The 14567-nt window shown below is 51.5% G+C and overlaps 5 protein-coding genes across 5 annotated transcripts; 1 reads left to right on the forward strand and 4 right to left on the reverse strand.

Moving 5' to 3' along the window:
- Positions 1-36: 36 nt before the first annotated feature.
- Positions 37-1777, reverse strand: VTN31DRAFT_4114 (uncharacterized protein; the record flags this gene model as incomplete). Its single annotated transcript, XM_069404467.1, has 4 exons — positions 37-904; positions 954-1333; positions 1391-1562; positions 1623-1777. The coding sequence occupies 4 exons, from the start codon at positions 1775-1777 to the stop codon at positions 37-39; spliced, it is 1575 nt and encodes a 524-aa protein (XP_069261437.1).
- Positions 1778-2380: 603 nt separating this feature from the next.
- On the reverse strand, positions 2381-4124 carry VTN31DRAFT_4115 (uncharacterized protein; the record flags this gene model as incomplete). Its single annotated transcript, XM_069404468.1, has 4 exons — positions 2381-3200; positions 3256-3632; positions 3707-3872; positions 3937-4124. 4 exons carry the CDS (start codon positions 4122-4124, stop codon positions 2381-2383), a joined length of 1551 nt encoding a protein of 516 aa, XP_069261438.1.
- Positions 4125-4964: 840 nt separating this feature from the next.
- On the reverse strand, positions 4965-5524 carry VTN31DRAFT_4116 (uncharacterized protein; the record flags this gene model as incomplete). Its single annotated transcript, XM_069404469.1, has 2 exons — positions 4965-5214; positions 5352-5524. 2 exons carry the CDS (start codon positions 5522-5524, stop codon positions 4965-4967), a joined length of 423 nt encoding a protein of 140 aa, XP_069261439.1.
- A 3549-nt stretch (positions 5525-9073) lies between these two features.
- On the forward strand, positions 9074-11065 carry VTN31DRAFT_4117 (uncharacterized protein; the record flags this gene model as incomplete). The annotated part of the gene is made up of 6 exons (XM_069404470.1): positions 9074-9426; positions 9486-9584; positions 9645-9712; positions 9769-10115; positions 10163-10232; positions 10281-11065. 6 exons carry the CDS (start codon positions 9074-9076, stop codon positions 11063-11065), a joined length of 1722 nt encoding a protein of 573 aa, XP_069261440.1.
- Positions 11066-12845: 1780 nt separating this feature from the next.
- Positions 12846-14063, reverse strand: VTN31DRAFT_4118 (uncharacterized protein; the record flags this gene model as incomplete). The annotated part of the gene is made up of 2 exons (XM_069404471.1): positions 12846-13691; positions 13746-14063. The coding sequence occupies 2 exons, from the start codon at positions 14061-14063 to the stop codon at positions 12846-12848; spliced, it is 1164 nt and encodes a 387-aa protein (XP_069261441.1).
- Positions 14064-14567: the final 504 nt, after the last annotated feature.

Here is a 14567-nt window from a genome sequence, read left to right on the forward strand (position 1 = left end):
CTCGACACAATGTTATGTAAATTCTGAATTCTGCGTCTAAGGACAAGGCACCGCCCCCGGAAGGTCCGGGACGAAGTCGGGATTGAAGAAACAGAGTTGAACGCCGCACTTGCCAGCCAGGCCAAACACCTCGCGGTCGCCGAAGGGCACCCAGGTACCTGACCAGCTATTAGCCGCTCCTCGGCGCGCCCAGGGGGCTACCGGTTCGCAGTCACACATGCCATCAGCATGGACCTCTCGAATGCCCAACTCGTCCAATGAGTGCAAAGTTGCTTTGCCGTTGATGGCATCGTAAATTGCGAGTCGTCCGTCTGCTTTGTGCAAGCGATAGAAGATATAGGGGGTGAGGGGGGCCCAATCAATCTCCGCGGTGTCTTGATTGATGGGCTCGGCACATTCAATCCACCTGATGCTCAGCTGATCGACGGCGTAATCATAAACCAGGTGCATGGTGACATGATCATCAATTGAAGAGGTTACCACGCTTACGGTCTTGTGGCCGCAGGCGCGATGGCTATAAACGGATGGTAGCTCGAAACGAGCCTTGTCAACGCGACCGCCTCCCAGTGGCAAGTCGAAATGCTTCTTTTCGAGCTGCTGCCCAGTCAATGTCCACTTAGTCTGCTGCACCTTTGGTGGATGTTCGTCCCAATTGATTTCAAATGCCACGAGGATGTTGTCATCCACTTCCAGATGCCACAAAGTAATAAAACCGAAGCTGCCAACCTCTCGGAGAAGATTGGAGCTCAGATCCCAAATGTAAACAGGACGAGGTTGCTTGGAGCATATGTCAACTATGATCACTTTGTTCTTCTCGATAGAAACCTCGGCGAGAAAAGGAGGAAACCGCTTAACAAGTTTCTGGGATGTTCTAAGATCCAATGCTGTCAAAACTCTGCAAACACTAATCGGTGTCAGATGATGACGATCAAACAGGACATCGAGCTCCTTACAAGCCAGGCGTGATCATGACAAGATAGCGATCCGACAGTTTGAAGTGAAAGGTTCCCACATCTGTTTCATTGGCCCAACTTGATTTCTCACCAGTCTCAAGATCTACCATCTCGAGTTTGATGGCCCGTTCCGGTACGAAGTGGCAAAGCCGTCGCGAATGGTACGACACATCCGAAGGCAGTGTCATCAACGCTGTCCAGGGGAGAAAAAGTTTCTTAATAGGCCGGGCACACTGCAAGCCATGCCCCCACCGGAAATAAGTCATCGCATCGGCGACCGATACATCCGCTGTCTCCATGCCCAAAAACTCAAGCGTTGGACGCAAAAAAAGCTTGGTAACTGCATCACACGAGAAAATCGCGCGCCATCGCTTCGAGACCTGAGACGGCCCTGGTCAGGATAATTGATTTGGACATTGACAGACGGAACCACGCACCCTTTGGCTGCGGACAATGTCTGTCACATGCAAATAGTCCACGACTTGAATCAAAAGCTCGAGAGGCAAAGAACTGACGATATCGTGTGAATGCTCAAGTCGAACCTGATCTAAGCGCGCCAGGACGTGTCTCCACTCGTGGATCTTCAATTGATCTAGGATCGCATGAAGTCTGTGCCGCGATCAGCGTCGCTGTTCTCCATGTCAGATCGAAACACTGGCCTAGACATACGCATCGTGACGAGGACGAGAAGCTAAAGCATCGAAGACATTCACTATGTTCTGAGCCGCAGTATCCGAAGCAGCACGGTCGATGGGAAGGTCCATGGACGACCCAGCCAATTCATCAGATCCAGGAAAAGATGGCTTGCGGGCCGAAGTTTGCATAATGGGACAAATGATCCTAAGGATGGTTCAACATCTGTTCCAATCCGTTAGCCTAGGCCTTGGATTCTTGGAAGGAATTCTCGTAATTATTCGTTCGTACTCTACTGCATAGAGTTGTTTTCCTGATGCTCAATTCAGGGCCGTGTCAAAACGAATAGAATCCACAACTGAGTCATGCCTTGAAGTTTGAAGATTGTCTGAAACTGAATCTATCAGATCACTGGCCAAGGTGAGCTTTGCTATTTTTCAGCGCTCCAAGCCCTGTAGCTGACAATTGATACTACAGAATCATTACGAGCTTGATACAAGAAAGCTCCGTACAAAAACGTACGTGTATTGCGGAGTACAGTACTCGTACGGAGTTTGCTCCTCGATAAAACAAGTGAATTGGAGATTCCCTCTCGAGTTATGCCGCAAGTCCAATGACAAAGCAGTACACACCATACTACATGTACTTATTGACAAATGTTAGTACTCCGTACCCGGGCGTCTCATCCTCATCGACGTGTCGAATTTTGCGGCATTCATTACTTCCATAGCGAATCATACAGATGTGGCCTCGATGCGTTCCAGGAAGAATGTACGGTAGGGTATATGATTGAGCTACTTCCCCATCCCAACAAAATCCATCGCGCCATTGTCAGTTCTGTTGATAACGAAATCGGGATTGAAAAACCAAAGCTGAGTCCCGTCGAGACCAACCACACCAAAGACTTCACGGTCACCAAAGGTCAACTGTTGGAATTTATCGTTGTTGCTGATTTCTCGCACATCCCTTTGATATGGGATGGCCGTTACAGCTCCTTCCGAGGCGTTATAGATATAGAGCTTGCGTGCTTCGACCAAGCCGTAGACGATCGAGTGCGTAAGCAAGACGCCCGTCCCATTCTGGTGGGAGTCCTGCCACAGGTTCTTGGGGTTTTGGACCCATTGGGCACTCAGTTTGTCCATGGAGCGATCGTAGGTTACATGCAGCATGTCCCCATTGCTGCTCCAAGCGCGCAACTCGGTTACTTTCTCGCGGCTGTACAACTGCGCCCACTGGGTCAGGTTTTCCATATCATTCCAGATCAAGGGACGACCTGACGGCGATAGCCGCACTGGTTTCGTGTCAAGTTTCTGCCCGCTCAGCGCCCATTTGGTCTGTTCCAGTTGCAAAGGCTTGTTCTTATCGCATCTGGTGAAGACCACAAGCAACTCCTCATTCGCATCAAAGTGGGCCAGCCACAATTCGCGGAAACTTCCAATCACTCGTACATCTTCCTGGATAGTATCCCAAACGACGACTGGTCCCGGGTCGTAACTTGTATCGCTTGGGAAGAGAACCACTGTGTAACCCTCAACGAAGATCTTGGGAGTCCCTTTAAAAGGTAGCTTCAGTGTGCGTTTTCCTGGTTTGACAAGATTCCACACTGTCACATAACTGAGCTTGCACTTAGATCAAGCCAACATTCGGGGAAAGATCATAGGGCTCCTACCTGTCCCTCGAAGCCAGGACCAAACAGCATTCGGACAATCTGAAAGCGTCAATTTGATCTCGCGTTTCACTGAACCACTCTTTTATTGCGCCTCCAGCCTCGAGATCTAACGTCCAAACGCTGTTGGCCAACCTCTTCAACCAACCAACACGTCGAGAATGGTACTGAATCTCAACCATATCTCGGCGCTGTAACCATGTGAGAAAGATCTTCTTGATCGGGCGAGCATATTGCAGACCCTGTCCCCATCGGAAATAGGTCGCCGCGTCCGCTGCCAACACATTCGTGGTCTTCAGGTCGAGGGTCGCGAGTGTTCGGCGCAAAGCAGATGCTAGGACTGCATCGGATGAGAGTACTAAGCGCCATCGTTTCGACACCTAGGATGCCAGTTGTCAGACCGCTAACAGAGTTTGATCCCAGGTTTCATCGACAAGGCACTGTCAACGCATACTCTCTGGCTTCGAACAATGTCCCGAGGTTCCAAGTGGGCCGTGACGTGAACCAGGAGATCGATGGGCAAGGAACCGATGATATCGTGCCGAAATCGAATCCGATTGAAGCGCTCTTCAACCTTCCTCCATTCGTGCTTCTGCAATCGATCCAGAAGTGCGTGAAGGCTGTGCTGATCTTAGTCCGAGCGTTCCCGGTTCCACCCGTAATGCATCTGGAGTTTCGGCATACACTTTGCGACGAGTTTGCGTGCTTAGACGAGCAAAGACCTCTGCGATATTCTCAGGAGTAACTTCGGAAGCTCCATAGCCGGTTGTGATTTCCATCATTTCCATTGATGGACAAGTAATGGAAGTTCCGGCCAAAACTGGTTCCCGAACTGCACTGCTGGAATGGTGAGAACTCTCAAGCTGGGCCATAACTCGTGTAGGACTGTAGGTACCTACCTAAGTACCTCTACCTAGGTACGGAGTACAGGTAGATGTATTCTATGAATGTATGTACTATGTACTGTACTCCGTAGTCCGTACTAAGCCAAAATTACGCCGTACAAAGCAATTACAATGCGCACCTGGCTTTATTGTATTTGCACTTGTCCTCGTGAAATTTTCTGAGATCAATCGTCCACGCCTCCACGGCTCCACGCGGCAATCCACTGCCCGCAGACGAGGAGACGGCGAGATGCGCGCAAGCGGCCAATGACGGGGAATCTTTGTATGTACAGTACTCCGTTCGGCTCTGCACAGTCCACACAATTGACTCTGACTTTCAAGTCGTTTGCGATACATACTCCGGGGTAACTTCACACAAAGTTCGGATGGATAAGTACAGCTCGAGTGGTGTCAACCATTTACCATGGAAACCAAGGTCATGCCTGGCAGTCACCGATGTCTCGAAATGCATGTGCGACAACTCTCCAGTCTAGTAACTTGCACTCTTGCAGCCTCTTGAGTGTGAGTGTCCCCTCCGTAGTATCTGCACTACGAGTAGTTCAGCGAAAGAGTTGACCAGCTTGACAAGCATTGGAATCAACCACTTCTGTAGGCCTACGGTATTACATACTATTGGGATCCATATGACTACAGATATCACTACTCGTACTAAATTCATAGTATGAGCAAGAATAAAAGAAAGGGAACAACAAAATTCATACAATTATATCATCGTACCCCAACCGCCTCCGTAGGTGTCACTCGAGCTGCCGCTGGCCGACGTGACGGCTTACGCAGCGTCGTGGCTACCAAACGGTTCGGATAGTTCTATCCCCCTAAACCGCCGTAGAATTGTATCATGATGTCTCTGATTTCCTCATAATCTGTTTTCAATTTATCGATTTTGGGGCTGAGTTTGTCCAAGGCCTCGGACCGGCTGAGTTTGCCCGCAGTAAACTCCCCAGCTATTGTGCGGATTTCTTTGCAGTCATTCTGGACTTTGGTAAATCCCAGTAATGATGCCGATTCCCCGAGATCGGAGACCTTGGAGGAGATTTTCTCTGGGCTCTCGTTTTTGCTGGGACGTAAGTCAGTATTCGCGCTACTTAAAAGTTCACATTTGCGTTGTGGGAAAATATCATGGGTTTATTAATGTGTGTGTGTGTGTGTGGGTGGGTGGGTATGGATGGATGGATTGTTTTGGTCGCGACGCACAGAGATCCCACACTGGGAAAAATTAGCTCCCCTTGATTGACGAAGCTCACCACCGAGCTTCTGCTGAACTCGCGTTTTGGCCCCTCGTCGTACCTGAGAAATTGCTCGAACATGCCGAGATTGATCGCATCCGCGTGCTGGCGAAGATCGGGTTTGGTCTTGTTGGAAGCCATCAATGTAACTCGACTTTGACCGTGGATGGTTCTATCGAGAAGAATGAAGATTTGAAAGCTTTCTGGTTCTAGTTTGGTGTACAACGCATCAACAAGTGTCCGGGAGAAAACTTCGTTTATATACATGCCGCCTTGACTAAGTACCGCAGCGTATGACATGACATGAAGATGCAGTGTTCTGACCACGTCGAGCGGGTGCTCACCAACAACTGACTGTCGGCTCGCTAACCGCGAGCAAATCTTTTTTGCTCCCAGCGCTACTCAATTCACTCATAATAATCGATCAATTGTCTGAACAAGGTCTGCACAAAGCAATGGCTCCAGTTCTCTGCTATCGAACTCGACTTGGGATTCGAGTCATGGCGCAATTCGGTGCTCTATAGAGATCTCTGTTTGCCTGCAAGTATCGACTACAGAACTTGTATGCGGAGATGTCCGCCATCCGTATGGAAGCCTCCGGATGTTTAAAGCTCCCCAAAAGAGACTAATAGTGAAACTTTCATTTGCTGAATCACACGCCCTATGGGCCATAGCCATGCGACTCCGCCATACGGCGCCAGCAGGGTCTCCCTGCCTGTCTTCTGTGTGCTCCCCTGTCCATTCGCTTGTCGGACCGCCTTCCTGGCCACCGAATCGGTCCCAAGTCACTCTGTTCTCTAGGGTAAATGAGGTCATGTGATCTTAACCAACTGTCCTGCGATTTGATGTGATTCTTATGTCGACAGCATTGGTATCAGCGTTATTAGCGTCCTGCCATCTCCAGAGCACGTGAGTGTGACATTGTGGACAGCGGAGAATCACATACTGAGTGCTAACTCATCATTGTCATTCATGAGACAGTAGCCAAGTCTGATCGACTCCTCATCATAGAATGACTGCTTTCTTTTTTTAGCTGCCCACATGAAGTCAAAACCAATTATTAGAAACTGGGACCCATCACAGCAGATTTTCCTGGTGAGCACCGCAGGTTGTACGGGCTCTACACGCCGTACTCTGTACTCCACGTAGAGCTGTATGTTTCACGACTGCTGGCAGCTTCAGTGTTCTGTGACTAATCGAATGGAAGACCGGCATGAGTAAGTGTGTTCTCCGGGGACTCGGTTGACTCGCCATATCCCCCCATCAATGAAGAAACCAAAAGGTTGTGTAGCCAACGGGATAACTCCGACTCCTGGAATGTCCCGCAGAGTCAGCAGGCTACCGATTCTGGATAGGAGTTGCATCCCGAGTGAGTTGAGCAGGGACCATGAGAGGAGGAGGATGTTCATCTGCGAATTCTTCCGAGGACAGCTGTGCCGAGTGCGCACTTTCTTCATGTCTGCATCTATTGTTTAAAGCTTTGAAACTTGAACAAATCGCTGAACAGAGTAGGAAGTAGGAAGGGATCAATGCATTGCACATCATGCCATGGAGTTGCGGATCAAGCTGACTGCGCCGAAGAGGGAACAAATTGATAGTGCACTGTGTTGCTTCGAGGCAAACAGAATTGAAGGTCCCGATCATCGAGGGAAATGGAGAGAATATATGGTCACTCCTCGCGGTGATTTCTTTGTGGTCAGACCTCGATGGACTAGGTAGGAATTGCCAATCGGAACTCCCGCGTGTTGTGATCGAAAGCGTGTTTATGACACTGCTTTCTTCTGCGGACTTTCGTGTGTGAAGCTGCCATTGCACTGTAGTTGGACAGCAAGTTTCTCCGAATGGCGTCAGTTCTGGAGAAGGGACTCGGAAATCTGGATGCGCGCCAACCCATCGCTGGCGTCATCGTGCGTGATGTGCAGCTTGCGGTCAAAGTTGAAGTTTATTAAAATAGAAACTTAGGAGCCGCGTTTGAGGGATCTTCACCATCATGGCCAGCAGGGGCGTCTTCAGGTCGTGCTGTTTCCCGTTAAGGATCAGTTTCTGCTCCAACAAATGGATGATTTGCAAACCAGCTATTTGATAAGTGTGCCTCTTCGTCACCCGATATGAGGAGCCTTGTTAGGTGAGTTTCCGAACTTTCGTGCGTGCGAGATTCAACTTCGGACCGTTGAATCCAGACGAAGCTACAGTATCTATGGCAGTTCGCCGACTTTGAGATGTGCATGGAGCGGACTGGCTCACAGAAATTACGAGAGGAAAGGACGCTTGGCGACCTGGGCACACGCAAAATGTAGACATTGGGGTTAGTTCGTCGCTTATGGTACCAGACTTGGGCGGGCTTTGTTTCTCCAGTCAACCGCTCGGTTGTTTGAAGACGAAGAAAGAAATGCCTGCGAAAGTCAAATGCAGCCTGCAGGGGCTGCTTCGATGCAAAACAATCAGATAATAGCCCGCCACCAGCTCGTGGCCTACGACTAGGGTGATACCTTGGTGGTGGATAGTGGGATTGCTCTAGTAAATCAACCACAAGCTTTTCGGACAGAGCCATCTGGGCGTCCGACTAAGCCGCACGAATCCAATGACAGTGATGTGCGGCGCCCACTAATCCGAGAGGAAAGAATCCAGCAGTGCTCCCTGGTCAGGCGCAGTTGGACACTTTTCAATGTCTGTCCCTTTGTGCTGTCGCGATCGAGCTGGAAGCGAATGGCGTTTGAGCTGCAGCTTGCGCTGCGTTCGCCAGTCAGATCGAAGTACGGAATATTCGGTTCAGGAAAATGAGCCGAAGACGTCAAAGCATCAAGCTTTTGCATTCCATCATGTATTGTACTCTGTATCGAGTCTTGAAGAGGGGGCTCATGTTGTCGACTGTGGCTTCATTTTTTCCCGACATAACATTGAACAGTGAGGAGGCAAAACGCAACTTCGGTCCTGGAGACCACGAAACTAGTTATTGCCTGCATGAGAAAATATCTGCAGTTCATCTGAGCTGGGTGGTGAGTGGAGAGCGCAGGAACCAGTGGTTTGCTGAGAGGCTGCGATGAAGGTTCATTTGTTGCAGGCTTGCAGCTCAGCAAAAGAGGGGAGCTCCGGCGTTTCCAGCCAGGCTCCTTTGGTTGGTTGGTCCAAGCGTCTGTGCACGTTTTGCAAAATCCAGAGTTGAAACGAAATTCAGAGTTTGAACGCAAATCTTTTTTTTCGCTCCCCGTAGTTGCGGTTGGTTGAGCGTTGTGGAGACTTTGCATCGGTAACCTATCTCTGATCGCTTGGATCCGTATCTTCATCCGAGCTTTGATCTCGAGTCTTCGGAGCAAGTCCATCGCCATCCGATTCCAGTCTTTTTTTGTTCGCCCACCCTGCCCGTTGGTCTATTTTCAGCGTAGCAAAGCACCCGCCTTGTTATCAGTCGGTCTCGTCTTCTCGCCTCGTTGCTTTTTCTTCGTTTCAAGGGACTCTCTCAGAGGATGCTCATTTGGAGCGACTTCGATCGGCCTTGACAGCTCCCTCGGCTCGAATCGTGTTCTCGTTTCGGTCGCAGTGTACCTCTGAACTTGCTGGATTATCGGATTTTGGGAATTCTCTTGGTTCCCTCGGACTATCGCCGTTGCTGCTGGGCAGCACGCTACCCCTCGCACTCGCCTCTCCGCGAAGCTCTCCGCTCTTAACTTCTCCCCACGCCTACTGCACACCATGAATCGAGTCGCCGAGCTTCCGTCCCGAAATTCCTTGTCGGCTACGAGCGACCCAGAACCCAAGCAGCGACAGCCCTCGCCGTTGAGCGCTGTCGTGTCGTCGTCGGATAACCAAAACGATCGCATGGAGGTTACGTCGTCCGCGCCGTCAGACCAGAAACCAACTACGGAGAAGAGCGGCATGTCTGATGCGAACAAGGCGAATGGCGACGGCGCTGGCGCCGGTGACAGCGCCAACCGCAGCAACAACGCGACCACAACCACTTCGGCCTCTGGTCAAACGTTAGGTGCTGCGGCAGCGGCGCAGCAACCCAAGGTGGTGCAGACGGCATTCATTCACAAACTTTACAAGTACGGCTGCCGCGTCGCGTGAACCGGTCGCGTGAAACTCCGTACTGACTGGCCGACAGTATGCTCGAGGATCCGAGCATTCAGCACCTCATCTCGTGGTCCAGCTCAAACGAGAGCTTCGTCATGTCTCCGACATCGGAGTTCTCCAAAGTCCTAGCGTGCGTCTCCCCTCCATGTCGGGGCGAATGGGGTGTCTGGCGCTGACTTCGGGAATGCAGCCAATATTTCAAACATACCAACATCTCCTCCTTTGTGCGCCAGTTGAATATGTATGGTTTCCACAAAGGTATGGGAGTTCCGCGCGTCTGCGATGGATCGCGACGGTTACTGATGTGCGTACAGTAAGCGATGTCTTCCATACGGGCTCTCCTGATTCCGCGCTCTGGGAGTTCAAACACGGCAATGGAAATTTCAGGAGAGGCGACCTCGTCGGCCTTCGCGAAATCAAGCGGCGCGCATCGCGCCATACCCTGATCAACCGGGACAACTATTCCGGTCAAAAATCTGGAGTGTCGCAACCAGGGACCCCCGCGGAGGCCGCACCGGACTCGTCCGAGAACATGCGTCTGACAAACCTGGAGCATCAGTTATATGAAATGCATAACCGATTGCTCCGGGTGGAAGAGAGCCAGTCACTTCTGAGTTCTCGCTGTCAGGCAATGGCCGACTGTCTAGTCAAATGCCACCAGGTGAGTTATGCACCCGTGTTGGCGAAGCTTGCTGCTGAGTATATCAGTGGACCAATAACATCGCTCAAGCGCTTGCGGTGATCAGCCATGAGAGAGACGGACCGTTGTATCGAGATGGTGAGGAGATCTCAGTTATTGTTGTGTACCGGTGCTGATGATTACAAGTGATGGAGATGCAGCGAGAGATTGGGCGAGAGCTAGATGCCTTCCGGGCCTTGCAAACGCCGCATGAGAACTTCATGGGAGGTCGACAGCCGTACTTTGCGAACATGCCGGCGGAGACGGGAGCGCCTCTGTCGCCTCGTCAAATGCCGCAGGACGCCAGCCGACGGGGGTCTCTCACGGACGCTTCCAAGCCTGTTCGACCGCCCGTTCCGCAGCATCTATCCGCATCGCCGCGCCGCTACGGATCGATTGGGCCGGGCACGGCGCCTCCCGGGTACCGGGCGCAGCCACCAGCGCAACCACCCCCGCAGCCGCCGACGATGCATCCTTTGCCGTCGGCCACGTCGCCGCCCACAGCGCCGAACATGGTGATGACGCGTCGGCACACGTTCGCAGACATCCGGCAGCACGGCTGGCCTCCACAGGGTGTTTCACCGTTCCCCGAGGCAGCGGCCCACAACTCATCCGGACCATGGTCGTCGCCCATGCCAATGGCTACGCCTGGTGAACAGCAACTTCGCGATATGTTGGCTCAGTACGAGTTCAACGGGGCCAAGCGGCAACAGCAACCGATGCAACCCGATGTGGCACCGCCATCGGCGGTCAGCATCGACAACAGCTGGGTAAACAGCGGGCCGCGGATTCCTCGGCAGGACTCGTCGGCCCCCGCGACCCGACGGTCCAGCATGGCGAGCAACGTGCACTCTCTGCTGAATCCCACAGACACGGCGGACCGAGATGAGGACGGGCCTCCCGAGGACCGCAAGCGCAAGCGACTACAGTGATATAACCCTCGGTGTTTTTTCTTCTCTCTTTTTGTCATTTTTTCATCTTGGACATATTTATCATTCCCAGATATTCTTGTATATTACTGGGGTTTGGATTGTAATTTCTCTCCTTGGGAGGTCCATTCGATCACTGCTTGCAAAGGTTGGAACTTGTGCATCGCTTGACCTGTATGAGGCGAGGTCATTTTGGTATCTAGTCAATCCATTTTTCATCCAATTCCATCTATTTATATTGCAGTCTTACTATTGTAACTACCTCAGGTACCTTGACCTACACTCATCTACCGCCCACGCTTCTTCTTCTTCCGCGCTCGGTCGGACAATATCTCATCCAGAAACGTCGCCGCGCCTGCGCGACGAGGTTTCTTCGAGGGAGGAGCTGATGCTGCACCCTCTTCGTCCTTCGTTTCAGCACCGGTCACGGAAGTCGCGGTATTCTCGGCTGAAGCGTTATTATCACCACCACCATCTTCCCCATTCGTAGTGTCCTCAACCACCGTCTTCTTCCTCGACTTCGCTCGTCCGGCAATCGCTGAGCGCCCTTCTTCCTCGTCCTCATCCGCGTCCTCCTCCTTCCTGGTCGGGCGAGAAGGGCGCTGGGTCACTCCTTCCTTTGCTCCTAACCCTAATTTCTGCGTCTGGGCTTTTTTCTGTTGCTCTTGGATGATTTTCTTCCAGTTTCGCCCCAGGATCTTCTTCCGCAGTTCGTCATCTTCAATCCCTCTCGTTCCGACAGCGCCGAGTCCGGAATGGAACTGGGATGTCGTCGACACACCGGCGGACGAAGAACTTGGTAAGGATGCTCCTAGACCGAGCCTTTTTCCCGTCAAACAAAATAACCAGAGAAAGAGAGCATTCGTTCAGCACAAGTTCCACTCAACCGGGGTTGATGCATCCGGGAAGGGACACAGAAAGAGAACCAGAGAGAGAATGAAGGGGAAAGGTACCGTTCCGGAACAGGCGTGAAAATCTCATCGTCGTCTTTGACATCCGCTGCCTCCTGGTCTTTGTGCTCGTCGGTGCTCGAGCTCGGGCCGTTGAGCCATGATGCGACCAGTCGCTGGCTCCGCGCTAGGGCAACATTTGCTCGGTTGAAAATGATCTCGGCTTCGTTGGGCTGGGTGTCTTTTTCTTTCTTCGTGGTCATCGTCCCGTCATCTTGCTTTTCGAAGTACTCGTAGGGCCGTGATCGTTGACTGATCTCTGACGGATTGTCCTTAGAGTTCTGTCAAAGTTTCGAGGATCGATGGGCCCACTCAGAGACTGACGGGGTCACAGGCCGTATTCCGAAGGACTGTATCGCAATTTCAGTACTCGTACGTTTGTTACAACTTACAACTGACAGGAATACAGTTTCAATATAAATGCATAGAGCCAAAGATGACAATCATGAATATGAGACGGCTTGCCAACTACAAAGGACAGTGCTTGTAATCATCGAGATTGCTGCGACACGTTTGAAAGAAGCCCGAACCGTGGCAATAGCTTCCTCGATGCGCCGGTGATGGAAAAGATCTGTATTTGCAAGGGAATTTGAGTTACAAAATGGAAATTTTCATTACCTAAGTTTTCAGCCCTTGCGCCCTGAGCCCTGAGGTCACCTTTTGATCTTATCAGATTGGGGTCATCAAGCCGAGCCTGCTCGTACTCCTTGGAGGAGCTGGGAACATCTGGCGACATTGCGCAGTCCGTAACTACATAGCATTGTGCGGAGGATGGAGGGGTTCTCTCAATATCACATGACAGGTACTATCATCAAAGATGATCATCAACCTCATCAATCATCGCCCAGGTCATATCGCTCTCTGCATATGCTGGCTGCATACATGCGATATCGTTTGAGAATACTATCCTGCCCAACTCCGTCACTCACTTTCCAGTCGAAATGTGATACCACGCCCTTGCCGTCAATGATCAGGCTCTCGGTCGCCGTAATAGAATCAGAGTGTGTCGTTCTCTCCATATTGCCGCCGCGCATGCAAAAGAACACCTCGCTGATCTCATTAGGCGGGTTTTTCCACAGAGGGAACTTGTATCGTCGCAGATCCCCTCGCTCCAATTGCTCGAGAAACGCATGATGTCGTCGAGCGTGGACCGCCGGGTTCTGGTCCAGATCAAACCTCGTGCCCTTAGCCTCCATGGAAGTCGTTCCGAGAGTCTCATCGAGTAATCTCCGGTGATTGCGCATCTGAAACCAACGATGCTGACCAGAGTACTCATCTCCATCGGGCACGCTGAGCTGGGATGCATGCCAATTCTCCCCTGAACTAGGGAATTTTTCGAAGTTCGGCGTCGATTCCACTTCCGGCCCCATATCAAGGCGGTCGTGCAGACCAGAGACGGCGGGTTGATAGACGACATTGGCGGAAACGGTGACATAATCCGGGTAATCCAGCTTCGTTTTCACAATCGTTGGAATGGTGCTATCCTCCACATATACAACATCGCCGTCAATGTAAATATACAGATCGTTCGTGGCGTACGCCATATCGTCCCAGCTGGCCACCGAGAATGCCTCGGTCCGATTGACCAAAGAGCGGAGGAAGTCGAGATCATCGTGCCGACTGGTCTCTGGAATGAATATCACCTCATCCAATAAGCCGCCATGTTCGGCAAGATTTCTCTTCTAGCCGTTAGAACTGACTCGCGCGTAATAAACAGGAATCGTGCTCCTTACCTGCAGGTAACAGTCAAGCGTGGCCGTCGTTTCAGGCCGACGGTATGTCGCCAGCGCTACAATTCTCACGTTCGCCGGTTTCTCAAACTTGACCTGGCTGGTGGAATAGGCATAGAATGGTGGTACTGTGGCCCTCCACCACAGCGGAACCAGAGCAAACGCAGCATACGACACACCCGTCAAATGCATCGACACAGTGCCAATCATGACATACAACAGAGCTGTACAGAGGATGATGGCAGGCCATCCACGGCCCCGGCGCCTCTCGTCGGGAGGCTCATATGCCTCAACATCCCGTTCACCCTGCAATTGTCCCATCCTGCGAGATTGTACTGCAATATCTCATTTTCCATTCAGGCAGCAAGACTGCAGCAGGCGCCGCCTTCATATACCGGGGTGGCTTGCCGCATTCACGGGGGGTTGGTGTGCAGACAGCAGTGGATGGCCGGGAATGGCATGGGCAGGGCCTCCAGCTGCAGGCAGGGAAGATCAAATACCAGCGATACCGCCTGCATGCGTGGGATTTTATAAGTACTGGAGCGGAGGATCGGCACCCGGAAGCGGACAAGTCCGTCGATCACTCAGACTTCCAGCCGGGACTTCCGGATTACTAATAATGCCTTGCCTTTACCAATCATGAGTCACAAGCTCACATGACTCGATAAAAATCGCCATTCAAATCTGTGATCAATTGTGTGTTTTGCGTGGTGAGTTGATTCATGCCTTGATGCCTGGCCAGTTGACAGTTGTGCATGGATCAAGGCATCCGAATTCCGAGTACTGTACGAGTAATCGGTGGAAGCTCTTATTATTATTCAGAAA

The sequence above is a fragment of the Thermomyces dupontii genome (genome assembly GCF_041956625.1).
Source record: "Thermomyces dupontii strain NRRL 2155 unplaced genomic scaffold VTN31scaffold_3, whole genome shotgun sequence".
NCBI classification, from domain to species: Eukaryota; Fungi; Ascomycota; class Eurotiomycetes; order Eurotiales; family Trichocomaceae; genus Thermomyces; species Thermomyces dupontii.